The 27,197-nt window shown below is 42.5% G+C and overlaps 1 protein-coding gene across 1 annotated transcript; it reads right to left on the minus strand.

The window, feature by feature from the left end:
• Positions 1-152: 152 nt before the first annotated feature.
• On the minus strand, positions 153-27,197 carry fgf22 (fibroblast growth factor 22). The gene is made up of 3 exons (XM_078259264.1): positions 25,895-27,197; positions 3,438-3,541; positions 153-1,883 (listed from the first exon to the last, which is right to left on the minus strand). Exons 1-3 carry the CDS (start codon positions 26,262-26,264, stop codon positions 1,689-1,691), a joined length of 669 nt encoding a protein of 222 aa, XP_078115390.1. The 5' UTR covers positions 26,265-27,197; the 3' UTR covers positions 153-1,688.

The raw sequence follows: 27,197 nt of genomic DNA on the forward strand, positions 1-27,197 counted from the left end.
AATACTTTTTTCCCTTCTTTTTTTAACAGTATGACTACAATCCAACACAAAAAGTCAACAATTACAATAAACATCAACTTCCAACAGTTAAAGAGTACAAAATGTTTTAAATATATTAAATGTTCTATTAGCAACAGCCTTGTTGTTGAGAAAATGTTAGCAAGACTTAACAGAGAGGCAGTATGTAATAACCATTTACTACTGTGTACAAAATTAATGAAGTTGCTGCTATGTGACATCTGCTATGGCTGCTATAATGCATTAAATGACTCAAAACATATGTTATTATTTCACGACTGAACTAAGGACCAAGAATCAGCGACTAGATGAGACACAATGCATTTTTTTCTGATACTGATTCCTAATCTATTAGCTGTGGGTTGTTGGGAGAAGCAGTCCAACAGAAGCATGCACAAACATAAAAAGGTCATCTCAGTAAATCCAGCATATTATCCCAGTAGTTAGCTTAGTTTCTGTTAATTCCTTGTCATACGTAGACATATACAGGCAGAAAAGTACATGTATCAATGTGTCTGAGTCAGTAGAGATTTTCATCTTCTCTGTACTGTACAGTTCAGGTGCAAGTCAGTGTCTCTTATCCAGTAGTGTCAGTATAATATATCCCAAGCAACAGTAAAATGTTGGATTTGTAGCAGGGCCATAGGCAATATTTTTAGAAATACTGAGGGTCATAAGTCCAAGTCGCCCCCAATTGTTCATTAATTATTTGGATTTCTCATGTTGTATTTTAATTATATAAGCCCTGCCCATAAATTAAATTTTGCTGGAGAAATAATTTTTTTATTATTCATGTATTTACTTTTGTTGGCCTAAAAGTACTCCTTAGCCTTACAAAAATAGTGAAATGTGAAACCCTATATGTGAATTCAGTGAAATGCTGTTTCACGTGTGATAAACCATGTACCCTGTGAATTTATCATATGTGAAATGGTGTTGCACATGTAATATTAAATGCTTATTTTTTTGCATTTAACGTTATAGTTTTCCCACGTAAGACAACCGAAAATCATTCAATATGGGAATTTTTCAAATGTGAAATGGTGGTCCACATGTGCTGAAGATGAGAAATATGTTTAACACATTATAAAAGGTGAATTGTAGAGTGTGACCCCAATCCACTAAAAATACAGAGCACGTCACTGTTCCTTTACGGTAGCTATGGCCCTGATTTGTAGCTATTTCAAAGTTGCTTCTTTTATGTTTTAATAGCGATACTTAAAATCAAAATGTAATTTCTGCTGTACCAGATGCTTCTGTTCCTATTTAGCTGATCATCTAAATAAGCTAAATAACAAACCAAGGCTTTGTTGTTTCCAAGCCTTTCTGTCCCTTTTCAGTCCTCTCACAGCCACCTAAAGTCACCCAAACACCGCTTTACATGCAGTTCAGACACACAGAAAAATACTGTAGCCAGACAGATGCCTGGAGATAGTATAATTCTACTGCATATTTACCGTCTTACTGAACATCATTAGGAAATGGAGAAAATAACTTAAAAGTACATATTATACTAACTCTACAAATGTTACAACCCTCAACAAATGTACATTTATGTGACAGGAGAAATGGAGTAACAAAAATAAAGATTGCCGTCACGACTAGATCAACACTAGTGTGAGGAGGCAGGCGAGCCAGCCAGTTGCCGGTCAGAGTTCAGACTTGGGCAGCTAGGAGGGGAGCATGGGCAGGAAATGAGTGGATGGGTGTCTTCGTCGAGCCTTGTGACCTCGCCGTGGCTTCCCCCGCCCGTTCAGCGAAACAAACATCTGCCTGCCGCCATGCTTCCAACGGAGGGAGGCGTACGTGTTGTAGCCGTTCTCCTCAATGCGCTCCTTGAACTTGCAGCTCGGGTTGTACTTCACCTGTGATCAGAGGGAGGAAGACAGAGAGGTTAAAGAGGCTATAACAGATAAGGGAAAAGTTAATGGCTAACTGCTATTCTTGCTGTGCTATACTAGGCCAGTTTGCAAGAAGTGCACAAAGGTTAATGTCTGTTATTGCAGTAACAGATTTCCCAGGTGTTTGTAGTTTTTGCATTGTTTATTTGTTTTTAGTCTTGAATGAAATGGTTGGTTCACCCAAATTGCAATAAAACAGCATTTGTGTCTAGCCATGCAGATAGTTTTGAGGTTCTGAAACATCTTTTCTATCAACTGCAGTTTATGTCAGTGGAATTCCATTTGTTCTGCTCAAAGCATTGAAGAAATAAAACCCAAAAGCAACATGTGCTTCCAGAATCAATGTTCTGGTTACTCGCAATAATCTACAGGGCACCTCAGTTAGGTTTTCATTGGGACTGATCTCTGAAAACTGATCTCTAACTGAAACTGAGTCTGTGAAATGTCCTCTGTAACTGGGACATTGTTACTGGAATGAAATGTTGCTATTTTTGAATGTCATTCTTTAATGGTTTCAGTTGCAGAAACAAAGCTTAAAACTCCAAAATACCTAATAATACTACACATAAAACCAAATATATTGAGAATAATTTGGGTGAACAGAACCCTGAATGTACTCAAAATAACCAAAAGGGACAAAGTTGTAAATAAAAATACCTTTTTTAATTAACAATTAATGATAAGTTTGATCAAAATCATTGTATCTCTTTTCTGATCTAGTTTACGAGCTCTGTCTACAGGTATATGATCTGGGAAGGTAATCCAACAGTCAGGAAAGCCACTTTTTCATGGGTGGTTACCACTTCTTATCAGTTAGTCAGAGTCTTGAAAGATATTGTAGTGACAAGCTGCATTCCCTTTTCCAGATTGTTATCGTGCTGCTATAATGAGCCTCTGACTGTGATAGCATCAGGATAGTATGAGCCTGGCGTGATTCTCCTGCCTTTTTTCTTATTATGGGAGGTTTTAGATCTGTTTATGTACTGTGTTAGCTTGTTGAAGGCACTTCTCTTATCACTGCTGCTGACTGATTACTTGCCCCTGATTTCTCTTTTTCCAAGATGTAAATACATGAGCTAGACACCACACACCTCAGGTCTGATGTGTGGCGGAATTTAACAAAGACAGGTGATTACTTTTTAAAAGCTTGCTGTGTGAAACAACAATTGGCAGATGGCACGCGAAGACTTTTAAAGGAGCCCAGCTGGCTCTTTGTCATAGCTGGTTGGGTGTCTTTTCTCTGGTATTTATTTTGACAGTGGAACAAGCCAACTCAAGCTACAGGTATCATCAACCGTGGCGCAGGTGTACAGCCATGATTGATTGTAACACTGACCTTTCTCTGGACTTTACCACCAGAAGATACCCTTCACTTCAGCCGAATCAAACATGTTTGGGTGTACAGGCACTCATTTAGGACCCCTATACATATATTCCTCCCTTACCCTCACCACACCCCCCCTTCCCAGCCCTCCCATCTTGACCTGCAGAAACAATGTTGCCAGGTTGTATACGCACCGATCCAAAGAGCGTGCCTTTCTTGGACATAGCTAAGTACAGCCCAGTGCTGACAGATTTGATGGCAACAACTCCCACACTGACAGATCGGATTTCCATCAGGCCTGGAAAATAAAAGAGGGAACAAGAGTCTGGGTTAGAAACATCTAGCTTTGGGAGTTTCCCCATCAAAAGCCACTCTATCATTAGCGATTAGGATACCAGACAGCCATATGCTCTGAGGGGTTGGGGGGGGGACCTAAGACAAGAGAAAAAAACACACACATACACAGGACATGCACAATGGCCCAAGAGAGCTCTCTTTGTGAGAAGACCAGTCGAGCTCAGAGCATTTGGAATAACAGGTTAAGATTTGATCATGTCAGAAAAGGCGGGAAATTATTATTATTTTCTCATAGTAGCTTAATTGAACAACATATTACATACCTACGCACCCCAGTCTCAGACAACATCCTGAGCTACATAAAATGTGTAACACACACTTCTGTCGCATGCACAGTGTCTGAGCCTGCACAATGTTATACTGCGTTGCTGCTTGCATCCATTCAAGCCTCCTGACTCCAGATGTGACAACCCTTTCTCGATGATGCCCCGTGTTGTTTAGTGAGGGACACAAAGTTGTGTCTGCTGGCCACTTAAGCAGCCACTCCAACTCACTTCACCCCATGAAAAAGCTGGCAAGCTTGCAAGATAATTGTTTCCTCTGGGCACTGATTGCAAACAAGTCCCATGTGGCTCACTCTTGATCTGGTTTTTGTCTGCATACAAAAATAAAGGCACGCACCCATTGTCATGGCTACGACAGGGAGATGTTTTGGAGATGACCTGAGGGCTTACCGCTGGGTTCTGAATAGCAGCTAATTGCTGGAGATGAAGCTCTCTTTTGGATGATATTTTGTCCTGCTTTATTCGCCCACTTACACCTTCAAAAGCGCCCTGATGTGGCCTGCTATCTGATCAGAGCACGAAATCTTCTTTTTTGCACCCCTGAAAACCAAGTATGTGCAGAGAAAACATGCAATGTCGCTGCTCAAAGGCTAGGCACTGCAGGATATTTGTGAAAAGGGGATTGTTGGCTTTGGATAGATGCTGTAAAAATAGCACCAGATCAAGGTGCTGAAGGACAGAGGGACCCAAAGCTGGTAGGAAATGAAGGAGTCATAAAAGCAGCAGTGGGCCACTGACCAGCCAACTGACCAACCCCCAGCTGCTTTGGTACAACCACCAGTCTTGTGCAGGGCAGTGACTGACTTCCTGAGCAGGTCGCTGGCTAAACCCATCCAGCAATGAAAAATAAACGCAGGTGCTACTTCGCCTGCACTGCAGTTTTTTTCTACCTACTTATTCGTGCAAATCCAGATTTAGTTTGGAAAGAACAGTAAAGCTGAACTTTGCACAAAGGATTGACTTAATATGTTTGAAATAACGAGTTATATATTTGTTTTAGAACAGGCTTTAAAAGGTAGGTTCACTTTTATGTTTATATTCCAAATTGAACAACAAAATACGTTGTTTGTTAATGCCTTCTAGAATAGCACATAGAAGCTTGCCAGAACCTGTTCTGTTTTATGATGTGACAACACTAGGTTTGGTTTGGTTAAGGCCAAAACATTAATTTGGTTAAATTTAGGGAAAGATCGTGGTTTTCGTTAAAATAAGTACTTGTTTGAGTGTTGGGAAGGATTGTGGTCACGTGATCACGCATGAAAAAAACAAACGTTGACCGTCGGTTGGAAAATGGGAAGCGACTATCAGTCTCTTTATGTTTGATCCGACAGTGTTTCCGTGTTAACATTAAGTGGATGGACAGTAAGAAAAAGAGGGAACTGCAAAGACTGGAAATTGGGTAGATGCCCACTTGATTTGATTAACTCAGACTAAAGCCTCGTATTGGTTTCAGCTCAACTTTAGAATGCAATTTTACTGACTGTGGATTTTGTAATCACATTGTAATCATGTTAAGAAAGGATTTCTTTAGAGCCAGCATGGACAGGAGCAATAATAACAGCGACCAAAAATCTTGTGACAATGTACATTGTAAAGATGACAGCAACACAACACGCAATCCCCTATTCTGATACCGAACAAAGGTGCTATTAACCGATCTTCTCTAGACAGCGCCCCTGCTAATATCATCAGACTACTGTTGCTGGTATCAAAGAGCACATCTGAAGGACTCTTAAAAACACACATCTGCTGCTCCCATCATTCTAAACACGCAACTATCTCAAACCTTCTTTTTTTTCCAGCTCTGAATGTCCCCAGTCGTGCTTACCAAGTGAGGTCATCTACTTTAGGCACAGACACAAAGAAGTACAAAGAGTAAAAAGGAGGAAAGAAAGGCAGAGGAAGGTAAACAAACACAAACTCCTGTTGAGTGTCTTTCTTCTCTGACAGGACCGTGTAAATGAAGGCCTCTCTCTGCTCGCCACAGCTGCAGTGTGGGGGGGGGGATGCCTGAGTCGAGTCCATCCAGGTACCAAGCCCAGCTGCACCCCCATCATTCCTGCACTGCCTCTGATCCCCCGAGGAAACATTAACACTTTGATGGCAGCCTCCTCTTTACGAGCGGTGTTTAGAAACATAGGGTGTGCTACGGTGGCACCTGGAGCGTGCAAGGAACTCATAAGCAATTAGCTGAGACCCGGCTGGTGATTGGAGCACTGCAAAGATTTATGGGGGATTAGTCCAGGCCAATGAAAACTGCTGGTGCCTGAAAGTGGTGCCAGAAGATATTGCCATAATTTGCTGGTTTGAGTTCCAGGCACAGTAGGTGTGTTGGAGGGATGTTTGTCACATCTGAGACATTGCAATGAGTTGTCAGTGAACAGTAAAAAATCTGCTTTTGAACGTTTAAAATTGGAAAAAATAACTTTTTTTTTTATACTAGTAACTTTATTACTTATTTTAATTAATAAATAAGAGTTTAAAGTTTGAGAAGTATACTGGCTAATATCTGTCGCAAAGTTTGTGTTGCCCTTTCTCGCCTCCGGTCTCATCTGTATTGGTATTTGCTGGTTTGAATTCCAGACACTGTACATAAGTGTGTTGGATAGATGTTTGTCACATCTGAAACGTTGTAAAGAGTTGTCAGTGAACAGTGAAGAATCAGGTTTTAAATGTTCAAATTAGAATAAAAAAACTTTATTACTAGTTACTTTATTACTTAAATAAATAGAAGTTTAATATTTGAGGAGTCTACTGGCTATTATCTGTCACAAAGTTTGTGTTGTCCTTTCTCTCCTCTGGTCTCATTGGTACCCTACATGTCATTTTATTCATACATGTGGGTGTAGCAGCCAGCAGACACAAAAGATCTGAGGACATGAAATGGGGATTTCACATTTTCTTGAGGAATCACTTGGGCTGTGGACGCTTGACCACACATCTATAAAGACCATTTAGATCCATATAACTCACAGTCCCCCCTTTGAAAAGTCACTCCATTGTGTTCAAAGCCTGAGAAATCAGAGTGAGGTATTTCAAGCTATTAGAGGGTTTTCCTAACTGTTGAAATCCAAAGGTCACCTACTAGATGGAAGGAATGGCTGTCTGCTGAGTTTATAAATGTGCTGTAATATTGATACAGTTTGCTAGAAGCATACCTTTTTGACTGAAACTGTTACATTTTGTTTAAAAGCCTTTTTAAAAAAAAAATCTTCCAGAGATTTGATTATTGGCGGTTCTTTAGAAATCCTTAAACAATTTGGTATGACTTTTTAGCCCCATGCAAACCAACTTAAATATAGATTGGCTGAATATGTCCCGCCTCTGAATATGTCTTACATTTTTAAGTGCAGTGTGGGGGGTTATCCTCTCTTTAATAAACCCTGTTTTGTAACATATGGTCCAATGTCAATTGTTAAAAACTATCTACACAAACAGGCCGGAATATCTAATGACATTATCATTATTCTAGTGTAATAGTTGACTGAATAGTAAGTAGTATGTTTAGAGAAAATGAATCACTCAAATCAAGTATTTTGGAATTGTGACTAATTTTCATTCAAAAACAGTTTCAAATCTTTTGAACAATATCACAATTAGAAAGAAGGGAAAGAAACAATGGAGACAAATTCATTCTTTGTTCCTGGGTTGCATTGGAAACTGAAGGTCCCTCCTTCTCCGTGTTCTGCTGAGCAAGTATCAACCGATGGCCCTATTGAGCTCATGAAAAAGGTGCTTTTGGCTTCCCACTTGCAATTGGCAAGATCTCTTAACCTTTGACATGTTTTGGCTGGGACTGTCAATAAGCTCAAGCTGCCATTACAAGCAAATCCTGCACTATACGTGTCTAGTCAACTGTGGACTTTCCATTTATGTCTCCTCTATGGGATTTTTAAAAGCATAGAAAAAGTCTTTTACCAAGTCTTTTTTTTTTTACTCTTTCTTTTCTTTCCGTGCCCCATTTTTTGGACGTTAGCCCAACGTCAGATCATTCAAGCCTTTTCTGACTTCGAAAAAAAAAAAGGCAGAAAGGAGAGAGAGAGACACTCTCACGGGGTTCCCTTTTGTCAGACTCATGGTATGGGGGAGGAGGAGGAAGCGAGTACAGGGAGAAGGTGGTGGTTATAAGATTGGGGGGGGGGGGCAGGCGCTTCCAATGGCTGCTCTCCCGAACAAGTCTTTGTTACTCACCTGAGAGGTGAAGAGCTAGACAAGATCTTATTAATGACCCAGCGGTCTGAATGGAGCTCTACAAAGTGTGGCAAAATGGTTCCTTTCATCACACATTTAAAGCAGAAAAGATTGAAAGACTGAGCAAAGAGAGAGTGAGAAAAAGAGAATTTTCTGCTCCTTTCCTCCTGTCTTCTTTTTGTTCCTTTTCCCAGGTCTTTAATTTCTTGGGTTGCCCCCTTGAGCAGCCCTCCATGGCTCAGTGCTCGACCAGAGCAGAGCCTGGGAATCTTAGAGTTCCCGCTGCGCTCCTGCTCTTGATTGACACACCTTTTCAATTATTTCACAGTTTGCTTGCTTTTTAAACGAAGAGGGCCCTGTTGTTTTTTTCCTTCTGCCCTCCTTTTCACAACACAAGCTTTTCATGTCGGGTCTGGGCTGCTGGGCCTAATGGCTGTGACCAGCACCTTTGATCTGCCATGACCCTCTCGATGGGTCTGGTAGTGGGCAAAGCGGTCGCCTGTGTGTATCGGCGCTGACAAAGGCTGCATCACTCACTATTGCTTTAAACACCTTGAGAGATTACCATGAGAACAGGCACTCTATGGAGGCCGTCACAGGTGGTGTGATATGGAAACATTAACCCTTGAATGTACAGTAAAATACAAACCAACCAATTATTGCCAAGGACTTGGAGTGGAGAAGGATGGTTTTGTATGTCTAATTCTAGAGGGAAATGTGTAACCTGTGCACAATCTTTTTTAAAATGTTTTCACCACAAAACAATTATATTCTAATATATTTGCCAAACTTTGGCTTGTGGACACCATAGTACAATTTACGTTGTATTGCTTTTTGAAGAACCACTGAGCTGTATGTTCAAAAGAAGTTGCACTCTGCAGACAAATAAATCAAATAGAAGCTTCTCTCACTAATGCCTTTGTGTGTGATGTTGTGTGTACATTGATATGCAGCGAAAGCCAGTTAACCTGTCATTCATTTGATATGCTTTCAAATACAGTTGGATAAATTGGACAACATGTCGCTTTCAGTGTTGCTTGCACAGAGGCAGTATTTCAAAAACGTTTGAGCTCTGATTCCCTCCACTAAAAACTTCCTTCACAGGAGGCCTCAGTTTGCTTCAAACAAAGTGCTTGTCGGATCATCTAACCCGTAATCCAACGTTGGAATTGTGTCTGGCTGCATCCTACAATTTTTTGAACTTTCTGAAACAGACAATCCGACAATTAAACCCAATTTATGCAGCGATTGGCCAGGTGTGTCGAGGTGTGACAGTAGGCGAGGTTTGAACTTCTCTCTTGAGTGCGTCCACACTGTAATTCGCTTTCAATTAAAAATCTTTTTTTTCTTTGCTTTAGCCCGTTGTCCCCACTAAAAGGATGTTTTTCTTACCACAAAACTGAGCTTTCCAAAAATGGTCTCCAGCGGGGATGCATCTTATAACACTTGGGTGTCAGTGTGTACAGGGAAAAGTGTTGCAAAACGATTATGTAAACTGACCAGTGAGGGTCGGGGGCTGTGTGGCATCAAAGTTAAGAGACCGTTCGCTTTATACCTATAACTTTCTCCGTGTAAAAATGATATTTCAATATAGCCGAAAAGCGCAGACAGCGCAGCTATCATCATACACCTGCATTAATGTTGATTTTGTCAGACGACGTCACAATTGAATAACTAAAAAGCGAACGAAGAGCCATGACTGCCTATGAGGGTGCACTGTTATCCCCTTTAGTACGATTCATTGTGTTGAGACTACAATGGCATGCAAACAAAATGAGTTCTTGGAGAAAGATACTGTGGCAGAGGGATGCAGCCAGAAGGAGGCTTAGGCCAGTGTCATGTGTGTGACCATACCACATATAAAGTGCCACCACCCAACAATTTCAACTGTCATGTGACTTTTCTGCATATGCTGCCAAGCAAGAAGAGATTTGTTTTACTTGCAATGGGCCAGTTTTACCTGCAGTCTGAAAGGCAGCCAAGGATCACAAGCAACGATTGCACTCAGCCCTTTCATTTAATAGTCCATAAAGCATAGTTATGACATTGATTTGGAGCAGAGGCCATTGTTTATGCCCTGACAACATAACGTTGAGCCACAAAAAAACTGATGATTGTGATTATGGCCCTTAGCATGTGGTGACTGATCAAATTCAAGGCAAGTGGTGTGTCACCACAACAATCACTGCTTCTGAGCCAGTGGCTCTGAGGGCATTCAGTGAGCATGGCCACTGCTCTGGCTTCATCTAACATGCTCTGTCTGACAGATATAATAAAAGAAATGTTGCAATGAATTTAAACTGGGTCTGATATAGTGAATTAGCTGTGCGAATTAAAGAACAATGCACAGTACGCTGATGTCTCTCCTGTGTGGCACGTGATACTGGGTCAATGATGATCTCATTGCAGTGAGTGGGTAAAATGAAAGCTGATCTTCAATTTGCTGTGCTGCCGAGACAGAGAGATAACTTAGAGGAAACACAGTGTGTTGGACTGAAATAGTTTGGAATTTGAATATTATTCTATATTCCACTCTCTTACACTGGGCAATCATTTTATTGTAAGCAGCCCTGCCATGTTTGTTGTGAAGGTGAACAGTTTAATACATACTAGAATTTACAATGACAGTTGAGCTACAGCGACCTTCTTTTATTTTAAGGTCTTTAGGAAGCTTTATTGGTGTGACTGGGACTAACTGTAGCACCACTTGAAAGCAAACAAAGATTATTTTTGGTTTTATGAGGGTATATGGATGGTCTTTTTGCATATTTAGCTACATGCCCTTCTCATATCACACAGGTCGGGTCAGGGAGGCACAGACAGGAACAGCCCTGAACAGCCCCACACAGACTCTAGATTAGTTGAAACCTGAGGATGGAGTCGAATCACAACACATATACAAAACACACCCAAACTGAGTCAAAGGCAAGAGTAAACATGATCCTCCTGATGAACCAAGACTTCAGTGGATGACTGAGAGTCTCTCCTGGTAAAGTATACTTTATCAACCAAACTTTTGACCCCTGGGACAAATCCACCCCATACAGCCTTTGATTCGCACATGGTTTGGAATTCCCTAAATGGCTATTTCCAATGCTGAGGGGGCCAATGTGGGTTTAAACGGTCATTGCTATGTAGTCTAATGCAAATCCTTGCAATAACTAATAGATATATGGGGAAAAGCACAACCCAAGTGTTTAAAAAAAATCCTCTAAAGAAGTAGAGTATATTATATTTTCTTCTCCTGTTGCATAATATTGCATTCACTCCCGCAGCTGTGTGCGCCTTCTACCAGCATGCACTGGGTGTTTCTCCTGCAGCCACGTCAGTGTAAAGGACATCTCTAACTTGGTGGTCAGCTGTGTGCTTTTATGCACACTTGTATTTTTAAAACGTCAACAGTAACGTTGAAAAGAGACGTGGTGTTTTGGGACTGAACTGCTCTCCAGGCAGAAACGTCGGAGCAGGTGTTTTACATCTGCTTTTATAGGCAAAAGTACCTGCTTTGACCTGACTGATTGGAGTGCCACAATGATTTTATGCCTTATATCTTATGTAAATGATATTATGAATAAGGTTTTCTTTAACTGAATTACTATTTGTACTCTAATATTACCAAAGTCAATTTATAAGCAGTTGCACATTTTTTTTATCTACTTTGTTTACTCTCCAATTTAAATGATTTTATCTAGTTCAGTTTTTACACAGCTTTTAGGGGGTTTCAGGTCCATATTTATGTTTTGGTTACATGCAGGGAAAGCTATGTTATGCTCTTCATTCTGAAAATAAGGTTATACTTATAGGGTCTGTCAGGATTTCCCTTTCATTACTGTAAACACTCTAGTTGAGTCAATGTCCATAACGTTTCATACATAGTGATGAAATGATGACATTTATTTTTGTTTGAATAAATCTGATCAGGCTCTAAATATATGACGCAATGCCTGCAATATAAAATGTACAGTCTCTTTAAAGGAGCTGCGACTCCCACTCTGAGAGCTCTACTGTTCCATCAGAGGATTTGTGCTTTGGTGTGTGTGTGTGTGTGTGTGTGTGTGTGTGTGTGTGTGTGTGTGTGTGTGTGTGTGTGTGTGTGTGTGTGTGTGTGTGTGTGTGTGTGTGTGTGTGTGTGTGTGTGTGTGCGTGGCTCTCTGTTGCAGAGCAGAGCAGCTGTTGGTCTACAGGCTGTACCTCCCTCCCTTCCATCAAACTGTACCTGTCTTTTTTCTCCTTCCTCCTGTCTCCCATCTGCCAGCTTGCCTTTCACCGCCCGTCTGTCCCTCACTTCTCCTCTGTCGTACCTCTTTGGTCTCTCTTTCTTAGACTGGTTCTCTCTCTGCCTGGGTCACCCCTCCTCTCCCTCCCTACCGGCCTGTCTGCAACGGGTCTCCGGACATGCATCATACCTATTAATTCTCACAGGACTGGGATGATTTATTCATCCCTTACCAACAGCTATGAGATATGTCTGCTTCAAGCTGAGCCGGGCTGGAAAGAACACACACACACACACACACACACACACACACACACACACACACACACACACACACACACACACACAGCCTGCAGTTACAAATCTCAGGTTTTTGTCACTTTTTTTGCAATAGCAGCGAGATTTATACAACAAGGTACAAAGTAAAAATAGAAAAAAATCTCCAAGACACTAGAGAAATGAACTTAACAGCCCTCGCTCTCATCATCTGCCACATGTTAGTCAAAGCAGCACATTTCAAGCCAACATGCCAAGTTATTCAGTTCCTCAAATGAGCTCAGACTGTCTGGAAGTCTGAACAGTGTTTCTCTTGCCTAATTTAGCTCTGGATTCCTGGACAGTTAGGAATCCTTCAACTCGACTCATGTTTGATCAAACAGAATTTATAAAGTACATAATTTAAGTAACAACGAGGGAAATAAGAAATGGCATTATTTTTGCACCTTTCTTTTTTCACACACTTGAACCTTCACAGATCTAAACATGCTGTCACTCTCTAAATCAATCTGTACACACCGTGTGCATGTGTGCTGCCATTTTAATGTGACATTGTCCTATATACCTTCAAGAAGTAGGACACAGGAAAAACTGGTCTGCATGTGTTGTGTATTTTTGTGAGTACATTTCCTTGCATGTGGCCCACCCATCAAAGAAACAGGGACGATGGATAGAAAGGACAAGAAGAAAGGAGAGAAAAGACTGGCAGAGGGCTGGTCTTCCCTGCCCACATATCACTTGCTGTTCCCACATTCCATTAAAATCTCTGGAGGGATGGGAGTCAAGATGAGACTGATAAGATTTTTTTTCTCCTGTCTTTTTAATCTCAGTCAATTTTCAATAGCCAGTGCCTTTTGTTTAGCAATGGTTTTATTATTTTTTATAATTATTATTATTATTATTATTATTACTAGCTTTGCTTGTAACTGGCACGTACAAAGTATTTCAGAAAATGTATGGCATTCACCAAGGTTGCTGCCGGAGGGAAGATCCTCCATTATAATACCTGACAATGTAACATCACCTCCTGTATAATGTTCTCGCCCATCTCCATGAATGTTGCGTCCCCTTGACCGAAGTCAGGGGCTGCTTTGCTTTAACTTCGTCAAACTATTCCCTCCTTATTTCTGCTCTTCTTGCAGCTCTGCAGTACTGGGGATATTACTCTCTTCTGTTATTGAATAAGCAAATGTCATCCATGAAGAAATACCTTCGCACAAATCACAAAAGGAAATCTGGAAACAATTTAAAGTGCACTCTCTCAAAAGTGTTGTGCAGGCTGGTCGTGGGCCAGTTCCCCCTGCCTGCCAGACTGAGCCACTGAGGGAGGTGTAAAGCAGAGACAATCTTCTTCTCTACAAGCTGGGCCCAGTTTTTTTGAGCCTGTGAACAAACCACATGGTGGTGATCCGCTGAAAGCTGACTCCCGAACTCCCCCGGCCCCAGCCCCGGCCGCAAGGGGTGACATTCTCTCACACACAATCCAGAGGCCGGTCCTCTTTCAGGACTCACACTTTGCCCTGTTACCCCCACCCTTTTATATGGTGCTGCTGGGAGAAGTACTCCAGGGATTAGCCCAGCCAGGTCTTTCAAAGGCCATTAGAGCAAATTACAGGTATCCTGTTACTAGTGCGCTGGGACAGGCCAGGTGAGGGGCGCAGAGGCCAGGCGGGAGAGCAGGGGTCAGCTTGGGACAAAAAGACAAGGCCACCCTGGGCCCCACTCTATCGGAGTGTCTCCTGGCTCCACATACTGGTAGGCCTGCATCTATGAATGGCTCACTTGATGGGACCTCAGAGACAATGTCTCACCACCGTAACTTAAACCTTTTTTTTTTAGTACCCCTCCACCCACCCCCACAACTCACTCTCCCCACCCGGGTTTTCCTGTCTTTCGATTGATGTGGGCATGGCTTTGCCCAGATAACGGATCACACAAAACAGCTATACTGTAAAACATGAGCAAAATTCAATAAAATACGAAACAAAGCTGTGTCATATCGACCGCGGTATTGAGAGTATGATTTACATTCTGCAAACACTACACTCAGTAAGCGCCACACAAAAAGCCCTGCTTCGGGCCAAAGATTTCATTTGAATCACATTAACCATTTCTACTTTAAACCTAAATTTAAATTGTAATGGCAACCACACAACCTTTATGTGTGTTCTGTCAATGTATCAGTATGCTGCAGGCGTCATGAGACCGATGCTGTTGATAACGTTTTGGAGATGGCCACTGGGTGTTCCGCATCCTGCCATTTTCTTTTCTCTAGACTTCTCGCACACACTCTCGCCCCCACACACACATGCCTCTTGGCCACTTGTGCCGGCCACACTCACAGAAATACACACACACACATGCCTCACCCAATCCCAACCGGTGGATGACAATCTAGTGGAGAAGTTGCGGAAGTGTTTCATTAGCCAATTACCGCTGATAGATAAAGCCTGCGTTCCCACAGTCCGCAAGGCCGGGGGTCAAATGTGACCAATTACCCTCCATCCCTTCACAGGACAGATTAGTCTGTCTGATTTATCCCCAGACAGACTGACCCAATGCTCCAGAATTACCACCCACATCTGGATAAATCTGTCTGGGGTGGCAGCTGTATGTTAAAAAAACACTGCTCATACAGTCAATGAAACTGCAAAAGTAATACTAACGGGCACTGCATGTGAGTGCAAAGACAAGACTTTAGTGAAAAACTATGAAAAAGCTCAGGTCAAAGATTGAAGCAGTACTGGTACTCTTCTACCACACACACACACACACACACACACACACACACACACACACACACACACACACACACACACACACACACACACACACACACACACACACACACACACACACACACACACACACACCCTTTATCAAACAGTGATGTAGTGCATTTGCATGTCCTGTCAGCATGCACTCCATGGTAGTTATACCACTGAACACTGACTTCCTTGGACATGCTAAGCTGTGATTGTATGTAATGGAACATCAATCAGTTCATTAGGGACCTCCAGGAGGCTGAATCAGAGGGAAAAGACCCTCCGCTGATCAAACCCCCAAATTACCAGCATGGTGGGGGAAAGTCTGCCAGAAAAGGTAACACTAGAGGACAACCTGAGGGAGTGGGCGAGTGGTGGGGTGAAAGGTTGGTGTAGTGAGGCTGAGGGATAGCAGAGGTGAAAAAGGTTAACGAAGCCCACGGTGTACTCGTCTGTGTCTGTGTGGTACTGAGTGGCCGCAATCCTACCGACCGAGAGGCCTTTTCTTTAATCAAGGAGGGCAAACTACCTCTAAATCATGCATCACATCCGTAACAAGCGAACAGCAGGCTATCAAAGGCTTCACAGATAGTTACGAACAGATCTGCCCGCCGAGAGCTTTGTGACTCACGGCTTCTGCAGTTTCCTGCACTTTGGTACCCTGGGAGGGGCGGCTGGGATGGAGGGATCCACATTAGACTGAGGTCATTCTCCTGTGCCACTAAATTGTAGTAAGCTGGTGTGTTGCATCTGTGGCTGGTTTGGTTGGCTGTCCAGACCAGACTCAGCCACCCTGAGTGGAAACATAATCAGGACAAAACAAAGGCCTTGTTTACAGTTTCCTACCTTCATCTTCCCTGGTAGCTATTGAAGAGCATTCGTATCTGAGCCAAACCAGCATTCCCTGTCAGTTTTAACCACAGCGAATCTGTGCCTACATTGGCAAATACAGTTTTATTTTTAGATTAGATTAGAGTGAGCCAAGTGAGCCACTTATTTTACATTCCACTTCAGCAAAATGAACTCAGACCTCGTAGGTGATGATTGCACAGGCTGGCTCCATATCCAAGTTATCATTATAATGATTTCCCGACTTGTAAATAGCATTCGTGTGAAACTCCAGATCATGATCATGATTGGGAAACTTTTCAGTAATTTTCTGAAAGTGGAGAAACATGGATGCCTCACATCTCCTGAAGTTGTCTGTTACGTAAACGTATTATGGATATTGTGAAACACTGTCAATGAACATTACTTTTAAAGGGGCACTTTACCAATTGTACACATGAAGCTAATTTTACTAGGCATGAGGAGTACTTCTCAGCCTGTGAATGTCGTATAATGTCTTCTGTGGTGGGAGAAGTTAAAAAGTTTGAAAATAATGTCATATCTCACCTCAGGCTTGAGACTTACATATTTTAACAGAAAGCATACATTACAAATTGAAGTTGTGATAATTGAAAGAAGTGGGCATGTAGGAGGCAGGGCGGGTCTAATGAAATACAGAATATAGTTGCATTATACGAAATGTAGGATCCTGTGTTTTTGGATCTTTACCCATACATAGGATATCTTGGCCTCTGCTGCTTCAATTATGACCATTCTTTGTTTAATCTGAGTCCCTCCCTGTATGTTTTCTAGTTGTTCTCAGGACTTTGTCAATCACGTCAGCTCCTTCATCTTTCCTGGAAACCATTAAACAAACAGGCCACAGTTTTTTTGCTGGTAGTTCTGTACAGTGGTCTGAAAACTCACAAAATCCAAGTTAGTTTGGAGAATATTACCAACTGTAAGTGTGTGCATGTGTGGCTCAGAAGTGCAGCGAGGTTCCAGTGAGTGAGCACCAGGACACATAATATTCTCTGTGGCCTGAGCCTGCCCCAAATTTACATTATTAAAATGAGATGGGCATACAAGGAGGTGACAGAAGGCACAAGAGTGAAATCAGGGCCCTGTCAGAGCTGTCACTTGCTCCACTGGCCAAAGGGCCCTGACCCCAATCCTATCCACTGCAGGGGAGGAGAGGGGGGGGAAATGGAGCCAGCAGGAGAGAGAGAGAGAGAGGGAGAGAGAGAGAGAGAGAGAGAGAGTGAGAGAGGGATAGTGATAGATGAAATGTGTAGTAACCGTTCAGCAAGAAGGAAGCTGCATTCATGACAAAGATCTTAGTGTCCATACAGGAGTAGCCTGATGCATAGTGTGGATTGTACTGTCCTACTTCAGCTTTATCACTGCAATGCTTTGTGCCACCCTCTGTGTTCTAATGAGGAGCATGGCCTTCCAGACGAGAAAATTTCAGCATGCACGCACGCACGCACGCACGCACACACACACACACACACACACACACACACACACACACACACACACACACACACACACGTATGCGTCTGAATTGAGTGCAAGGTAAGGTCTGGTTCATATTAGCCATTAGGGAGAGGAAACACATCTTTTTCAGTTTAGGGTCCACTTCATGCTCCTGCAATGGCACAAGTATAAACACAGGCCCATGCTTTCTAAAATGTACACACACATTCAAAGAGCCCTGACACGATACTTACATCCTGCTCGTGTTCATTTAGCGAAATGGCCTTAGAGATAAAAAGCAGGTACGGGTAGATGTGTGTAATGCATCTCAAAGAAGACGCTGTATGGTCTCAACCTGTTGGTATGCCCAGACCTGCATCGAAGCCGCTGTTTTTAGCCTTCCACATTTGCATTAATTATCCTACTTCCAGGAAATGCATTTGCAACACGGTTATTCAGTCCAGACAGAGACTTCTCTGCTTCAATTTTCAAGGCACAGCAGCTTTAGCGCCTAGGTTGTTAACTGAATGGAACAAAATCTCAACGATTATTTGTTTGCTTTCATAAAATTGTCTATCCAAATCTAAATCAAGGCAAACCAAAATATAACGAACATGTGATTTTTAAACACACTCACATAAGAATCAATTAAATCCAATGATAAAAAAAAAAGAGAATCAGTTTAAGGTCCAATTTGAGATAGGTGTCAATCCATATAGTCTGAATTTCTACATTGTGACCCATGTATTAGTATTAGTATTAGTATTAGTACTTTATGGACTGCAACAGGAATGTAGAATGAATGTACTCTAGGTTTACATTGGGGTTTGCGATTGAAATTCAAAAAAATACTATGTGATCATTCTTAACACCTTGAACTGCAGATTTGGAGCACTTATATTCTACTTTCATCTGTATAAAACAGTCACAGTTATTTATCACTGGCTCTTCAGTTTGATTTACATATCATGGTATCATACGATCTTATAAACTTGCCAATCTAGCGGCGCGTCTTTATGGATGGCAATGTCTGTCGGTTCCCCACTTTGGACTGAAATATGTCAAAAACTATCAGATGGATTGTCATTAAAGTTTGTACACATATTTAGGGTCCCCAGAGAATAAATCCTACGGATGTTGGGGATCCCCTGACTTTTGGTCGAGTGTTTTCTTATGGTACCATTTTTGTTTTTGAGTGAAATGTCTCAATAACTTTTGTGTATACATTCATGGTGCCCAGAGTATGAATTCTACTGACTTTGGTGATCTCCTGACTTGTCTTCTACTGTAGCACCATCATCTGTTTACAGCCTCACAGAGCAGTTAAAACTGCTCTTTAAAATCGTAACTCACGCAGAAATACATGACATAATGTCGACATGATATGACATGTTGGCTCACTGCACGCTTTCTGGTGCTCAGTATCTTTGTTGCTGCACAGATGAGTGTGATCTGTAAAATAAAGTAAATATGTCATTTCCAGTTATGATCCTCAGTGTGATGCAGCACCATTTCTCCACAGAGGTGTCAAGAGTAAACATATTTCCACTTGATTGCCTGACTGCAAGTCAATATTTAGCTACACAGATTGATGGGCAGATTGTGGTTGCTCTGTTTGGGTGTGTACATAGTAAGTGTGTGGCTGAGATTAAAATCTAGTAATGTTGGGGAGCCCCATATTTACCTGAATGTCACCTATAAGAAACAAGCATCAGATTTTACTGCTTCTTATTGCTTCCTTTATGATATGGACCAAATCCTACAGGGAGGGATATCTGTCTTCAGGGCAGCAGGTGCATTACATTCCTGATATTATTGCTTCCTAGGCTAGGACTCCTTGTGATGTTAGGTTAAATCTGAACACCTTTTAACTCCTGTAGCTTTAGCCAGTCAGCCGTAGCTGTATTTAGGGATGCCAAGTTGTTTTTTCCCCATGTCTAGCAGGGGTTCTCTTTCAGCTTCTTTATTCTTGAGCCAGTGGTAAAATGCCTTCCAAGACATGATGTCTGGCTCAGTTCAAGCAGGGAGGTGAGAGGCTTTATTGGAAGGGTCAAAACAAAACCATTAATCTGCCTTGGTCTATCTAAAGTTGAAGCAAGACCTGTCTCCCCAGACTCAATGGGCTGATTACGTCAGTGCATGTGTGTGTATGTGTGTGTGTGTGTGTGTGTGTGTGTGTGTGTGTGTGTGTGTGTGTGTGTGTGTGTGTGTGTGTGTGTGTGTGTGTGTGTGTGTGTGTGTGTGTGTGTGTGTGTGTGAATGTAGGGTCCGAGATGTGAGTGGCGGCTGGTCACAAACATTTCCTTTGGCGAATGATTTCAAACATGTGGTGCTGCATGAGTAAGACTAGCTGGCCGACTGTTCCCATCTGATCTAATTAATACTCATTTTACACCTTTCACACAAAAAGCACACACAGTAATAACAGTGCTAATGTGTTCTCATTGAGGAAAAGGCCAAACGCTTTACTCCCATTTTAAAAATGTACTGCCTGGCTGAGAACATGTTCAATGTTGCATTGCCATACTGTAATTAATTGTGGCTCATTACAATGATGTATAAAGCACCTAAATCATTGAGGGAGTAGCTTTTGGATGGCAACAGATGTTCATGGGAAAAATACGGGAAATTATGGTATAACGGTTATTTTTTCTGGTCCAAAGAATATATGGAGTCGATTCTCAATCTCGCTCTATTAAAATCTTTAATCATTTTCTGATGTTCAGATAAGTATTTAGAAATTGATAAACTTGAACCTTGTATTCAGTATCATTCTCTGTTTTTAAGAAGCTTTTCACAACCTTTTTATCAATGGCTTTAAGATCCAAGTAGCTGGTTACTGGCACTGTGAAGTCTTCTCTTTTGTGTTCCCCTCACACCCACAGGATGTCCAGAGCTGTGGGATGCTATAAAGGAATTGGCTGCTGGAGCCAAAGTCAGACTCTATAAACCTGCTGATGAACCCAGTAAATCTCAGAGAGGAGCCGGAGCCAGACTGCTAAAGGTTGTTAGCTACTAATTGCTACATTTCTAGAGCCCATTCATGATATCAAACCCTGGTGGCAGAAACCAAGGATCCTAGGCTAATTAGGGTGACACTGACACTCTTGTCCTGCAATGTTCCCAGGACAGTGATAGAGAGAGAGTGTGTGTGTGTGTGTGTGTGTGTGTGTGTGTGTGTGTGTGTGTGTGTGTGTGTGTGTGTGTGTGTCTAAGAGAGAGATTTAACATGCATGTTTAACATGCACGCGTGTGGCAGTGATGTTTTATTTAGCTTTCAGCCTCTTGATACCCGGAACAGCTGGCAAAGTGTCGATTTTCATTTGTCTACCACAGGCTGAGGCCATGCACTGTCCTTATTGAAGGGATAATAAATGCATGATGCGTGGGATTTTACCCTCCTGTTGGCATCCAAAATGTCCACGAATCCCCTCTCAGTTGAGGCGACCCAGGGGAAACCTTACATAATGCCTAATGAGCAACGGGAAACGCTCCAGCACTCCTTTAGCCTTTAATTTCCACCTCAATACTGAGCAGAGCACGCCCCAGCCCTTCTCCTAGCCTCATTAACATGTGTATTCTCCCGATTCAAAACACCAAAGCACTTCCTTCGGCCAGGTGCTTCCCTCTTTAGCCCTTCCAGCCCCGGTTCTGTTGATCCAGTCACACGTCCCCGTCTGAGCTCCACCACAATTAATGGTGAGTCATGGTAAGGATGTATAATGGCCAGGACAGAATTAACTTTCTTACACCTTTAAAATGGCAGACAGCGAGCAGCAGACAATTTGTAATGTCTGTCGCTTTGGCATGTGTATGCCATTGTCCCAAAATCACATCCTAGATAACACATGAGATGATGATGATGGAGAATAGTGGTGTCTTTGAGTCTGACTTTATGTTAATTTAAAACGTTTAGGGCTTTGTTTGAGTATTTCATCTCCAATTAAAAATATCTGTTGTAATATATTACAATAGTGAGTTCTTCATTGTATATGACTGTTCTTGACTGGTACAGTACATAATGATAGTATTTCCTGAGTATGATGCATGATTGAACCAGTATTTACTACACTTAAGTTCAGTTTACCCATACATTCAAATATGAAGAATTTTATACACAAGAAATTCACATTCCGGTAGAGTAACTCTTCCTCACTCTCATCTTCATTTCTTGCAAACGTTCATCACTGCCATAGCTATCGAACTGGTCAATCCTTTTAGGTCAAGTCAAGTCAAGTCATTTTATTTGTATAGCACATTTAAACGAACAACAGTTGACCCAAAGTGCTTTACAGGTAGAGCAGGGAAGGCAGAAACAGTATGCCTTAAAGATACATAATCAAGTGTGCAAAGTTCCATGAATATAGTTAGGCAAAGGTAAAGTCAAATAATGTAACATAGAATAAAACAACAATGGAACAAAATTTGCAAATACAAAAAAATAAGCAAAAGTTGAGTTGAGTTCATAGCTCTGAATCTTAAAAAAAAAAAAGGAATTAAAGGAGTTAAAAGCAAGAGAGTAAAAATGCGTCTTCAGGTTTGGATTTAGATTTAGTCATCTGTCTGCAGCACTCGCCCTGTCTTTTCCCATTTCAAATTCAACTCAGTCTCTCCTTGGCGAGTGACAGTTTCCCCTGTCTAAAACAAGTTTGAATAATTTCCACAACATATTTCAGTAGGGTGGAAGATTTTCTTCCCATGGGTCCCATCCAAGTCAAATACACTCATAAACTAGGAAAACTCTCACATCAAACACCAAGATGTTGCACACCAAGGGGAATTTGGTAAACACAACACACACCCTGGCTGAGAGAGTTGCACGGCTGTAGAGGCAAAGGGAGACTGGCCGCAGTGACTTCGGCGATTATAGCTGCGTGGTGAGGTGACCTTATTTCCTAAGGGTGAATGCGCTGTCACTACCAGGAGGCTGCACAAACCTTTGATGTATTCAGCCACACACACCCAAAGTTTAACAGTCCATACATTAAAATAAGATGAAAAAATTAAACATAAAATAAAATAAATGCAGTGTGGCATGGCAAAAAAACAGCTAGGAATTTGTAAAACAGAAAACAGGCTTGTGATAAAATTAAATTAGCCTGCATGCATTACAGTAACTTTATTTAACTTCCATGATTCTACATGAAGCCCCCCCCCTGTACTCTACTCTCTATTCCATACTACTCTACTTAGTTTTAAAATCTGCTGTTGCAATTGACCATGATTTTGGTTGCTGGGCGTGCCCACACAGCTGTTGTGCTGTAGCACTGTCTAATTAGCAGGCTATGACCGATGACCCAGGACAGGATATGATGCGTACCTGCCTCTGGAGCTTTTGTAAACACTTGGGTGTGTTTTTCCCCTCATCATTTTCAGCTTTGCCATAGGTCAAAAGAAAAACATGTGGAGGCCTTCCCCTTCGGTCCCTCAAAGTCCTGTACTTTGTCTCCTCTCGTGGCTATTTCGACAAGTTATTTTTAGAAACTTAGATGATAGTAGTATGTAGGTGGATCTATATTTAGAGCGAGTCGTTTCACCCGCTGTAGTCAGATAATAGTCAAGTCACGTATCTTGTCAGATTTCTATCTCTCTGGTTTGGTTAACGTGCATAGTCAAGTTGATTCTGAAAACAAGCTTCAGGAATGGATAGCTGAAACTGTACTGTGTGTGTGTGTGTGTGTGTGTGTGTGTGTGTGTGTGTGTGTGTGTGTGTGTGTGTGTGTGTGTGTGTGTGTGTGTGTGTGTGTGTGTATTTCCTCATGTGTGCTCCTTAGGGCAGGATTTTTCTCAGAACACTTTGGAAATGGATATGATACATTTTCAGCCTGACCTGTGTGTTTTGAATTTCATTACTCATATCTATAATTTAATAACATTTGAATGGGCATTTTAATGACTGCTGTACCATATTTTTGAATGTCATACCAGTAGATAATACCTTATGAACTGGAAGGCAAGTCTGATAAACAGAAATGCATTTATGTATCTCCCTTTAACCCTGTCCAGCTCTTTCCTCTCGCTAAGTCAGTCTTTCTCCCTCTCTCGCCTCGTCCCTCAGCTGTTCCATGCCCCTTCTCCACTGGGATTGATACAATATTTTCCAACCTCAATTAGCAGAGAGCTGTTGACTAATTCCAACTGTTTTTGCACCTGAGAGTTGGGAGTTGGGGCTGGAAAAACTGAGTGGGGTGGAGGTGAGGGCCTGGGTGTAGCAGGCAGAGCTGTCGGGGCAATATAGCTGTGTCGACAAGAGTATAAGGTCAACACAGAGGACAGAGGAGGGGTCGGCCAGACTGCTGGCCAGCACTCGTGGAAGCTCCATGCATGGCTCAGGACAGTCCTGAGCTCAGCTACGGTAGGTTAATCTTGCACAAAACAATGGAGGAATGTGGATATTATATGACAGTCGACGCACGATCTGATATCACCAAGTAATTAACGGTCCAGGATCAATGACAAAGTTGTATTTTTCTGTGTGAGTATGCATGTGTTTGAGCAAGCACTTATGCACATGTCTCAAAGCTATTATTTCAAAAGTATTGAAAAAAATCCTATAAGGAAATGTGTCCTCTTTCCTGTGTGAGACTTATGCCTATGTTGTACTGTAGTATCCGCATCACTGCTCTTGTCATTAAATATGCACAACGTCCTGCTTGTCCTGCCACTTTAATCTATAGCATGGCCACCAGTATCAGTATCAAGAAAATGTCTGGGTCAGGGGGCTCTAAGTCTGATTGAAAGCCTCCGTATGTGATGGCAGTAACGGTAGCCTCACACAGAAGCAGAGTGAGACCTCAAAATGGCCTTAAACCAGATCTGCCCCATTGTGAGGCGCAACCACAGACTGACCACAAGGTCTACATGACCGCTTTGGCGCTGTGCTCAGCTCAGGGTGCAGGTACACACCCTCGCTCTGTGTGAGCGAACAGATAGAATCGTTCTTTCCACCAAAAGAAATGAGAGGATGATGTCTAAAGTGTATGAGGACATTACATTTAAGGGGACTGCATTTTTTTCATTAGAGAGTTACTGCAACCACTTAAATATTAATGACATGACTATGGCAAGAAAAAGCATGAATTTCACAAATCCTCAGCCATAACTTTTGCTACTTTCCAAAGATTCTGAATACTAATTCAAACTCCCTTGTGTTGCTACCACTCTCCCAGTGTCAAATTCAAGCAAAGCTTGGGAGTAATATTTTATTATGGTAACTGACATATATTACCACTAATTTGAAAGAATGATGTCCCAACTTGGAGCCCACAGGTCCAAAATTTAACACAGTAATAATTCATCTCAACTTGAATTTCTACCAGTGTGTGTGGTTTCAAAACATTCTGCCAGGTGACTAATCCCGACAGGTTAACAAATGTCATCCAGTCTGCAGCTTGCAGCTTATTGAAACAGTGGCAACAGACTGGCTGGCCTGTTAGCTGGACGCAGCAGCTGCTCCAGCCTCCAGTAGCTGTATGGAAAAACTCTGACTCACACACTTGTATAAAAAGGCATTAACGACCAAATGCATAAATATTACCGGCAAAGGCATAACCGTCTCTCAGGGCTATCCAGTCAGTCAGCCAGTGACTAATGGAGAAGGAGGTCAGATCATGACCAGAGTCGGCTCATCTGACCTGGTCAAGCATCTGAAAGACACCCATTGTTGGACACAAACAACTTTTTTCCCAGGTGTCCTTGAACCACAGTTTAGGCAGAATAATCTGGGTCTATCTGGAACTGCAGCCGTCTGAGAAGGTGCTAAGAGGCGTGATTGTGTGGAGAGCCACAGACTCTATAGAAAGGTTTAATCAAAATCAAACTGTGAACGATACACATGAATCCGTGTTTGCATTTGTCGGAGGAATGTGTTTCCGTTTACACCTGCTACTTACAATTGATGCACTTTCGTCACAGTTTTGACAAGTTAATCCCCTGTGAAACTGAAGCCCAGTTTGCATCGCCAACTGATGCTCAATGTCTCTCCTCAAGTCAGCCTTCTCGTGCCAACTGTCCCATGAGTATTCTTAAATCCACACTAGGGTATTCCCTTCTTACCTAGCAACACGGCTCTCACGCTCTAAACACAACCCAAATAGCCCAGCAGTGATAGAACCACAGGATATCCCTATGAACTGCTATAAAAGTGAACAGATAAGAAAGTCCAGCCATAAAAATAAAGAATAACATCAAAGGGCATCCTGTCCTCTCTGTGACATTCAACACACATGTGAGATATAGAACTTAGGTGCACTTACTGTCTGCGAAGTTTTTCCGCCGAGTGCCGTCCACCTTGCCTGTTTTGTCAATACAGAGGAAGAACTTGTTGGCAGAGTAAAGTCGCCGCAGTCGGACGTCACCCTCTAGGTGATTGTAACTGCGAGTGTGCCTTTCCAACGTCCATGAACAGTTGATGCCACTCGCCAGCACCTGAAGGGGTTCATGTCCAACCCCAGGAGGACAGGCCCCTGTGGCGGTGCCAGCGGTGACCAGGAGCAGGGTGAAGCATGCCAGGCAAAGGGAGGCTGCACTGGATAGGGGGAGAGGACAACCGGCAGAGGCAGTAGTGGTGGTGCCAAGGGCAGGTTTAGGACAGAGATGAGCTACGGACGGCGTCCATCTGCACATGGTGGGTCAGACTCCCAAGGTGCACCTTGTGCAAGCTGTAGGCATGCTGATGATGGGGAGATGTCCCAGTGGAGAGATGACAAGAGGGTGGGAGTCCTGAAGAGAGAAGGGAGGGAAATGGCACTCACTAATCCTCTGGATGTCACAGATGACCAATCTCTACTTTGGGCTGATAGCAGGCCTTTCCTACAGCAACATCATCATCAGTCTTGTCTTGTCTTGTCTTCAGTCTTTGATTCTATTGGTCCGATCCTTTCATGAAGTGTTGTAATTAATGAAATCCACCTTTAAAAGTTCCTCTTTAGTGTCGCTCCTTGTTTCTCTGTTTGTTCTCCTCCTTGGACTGAGGTCTTCTTTTCCCGTACCACATATCAAGTCCTGGGCTGTATGAGGATGCGCATTTGTGTGTGTGTGTGTGTGTGTGTGTGTGTGTGTGTGTGTGTGTGAGAGAGTGAGTGTGTGTTTGTCTTTGTGTGTACGGATATGTGTATTTTGTTTGAGTGTGTGTTCAAGTATAGTATAGTGTGTGTGTGTGTGTGTGTGTGTGTGTGTGTGTGTGTGTGTGTGTGTGTGTGTGTGTGTGTGTGTGTGCACCTTGCGATGCCTGTCTGAGCTGCTGACCCGTGGCTGAGAGGGAGTTGAATGAGGGTTGGTAACTGACTGTGTGCGTGTATGTGTGTGTATGTGTGAGTGTGTGTGATACTGAGAGAAAGAGAGAGGGAGAGAGAAAGAGAGGGAGTGAGCGAGTATGGGAGGGAGAGAGCCGGTGTGTGTTTGCGACAGAGTGAGAGGGAGAGAGAAAGGCAGTGAGAGTGTGTCTGTGTGTGTCAGAGTGAGCGGCAGTCAGCGAATGTGTGTGTCAGTGAGCACGGGGCAGTGAAGCAGTGAACGGCCTCACGCTCTGCTGTGTGCAGTCAGTCAGTCAGTCCTGTC

The sequence above is a fragment of the Sander vitreus genome, chromosome 9, assembly GCF_031162955.1.
Source record: "Sander vitreus isolate 19-12246 chromosome 9, sanVit1, whole genome shotgun sequence".
Classification (NCBI taxonomy): Eukaryota; Metazoa; Chordata; class Actinopteri; order Perciformes; family Percidae; genus Sander; species Sander vitreus.

Excerpts from the sequence above, each read along its gene's own strand:
- fgf22 (XM_078259264.1), bottom strand. The coding sequence starts at position 26,264 with ATGTGCAGATGGACGCCGTCCGTAGCTCATCTCTGTCCTAAACCTGCC. Across the intron at positions 3,542-25,894 it reads GCGGAAAAACTTCGCAGACA|GCCTGATGGAAATCCGATCT; the intron begins GTAAGTGCACCT and ends TTTATTTTCCAG. Across the intron at positions 1,884-3,437 it reads AAGGCACGCTCTTTGGATCG|GTGAAGTACAACCCGAGCTG; the intron begins GTGCGTATACAA and ends CTCTGATCACAG.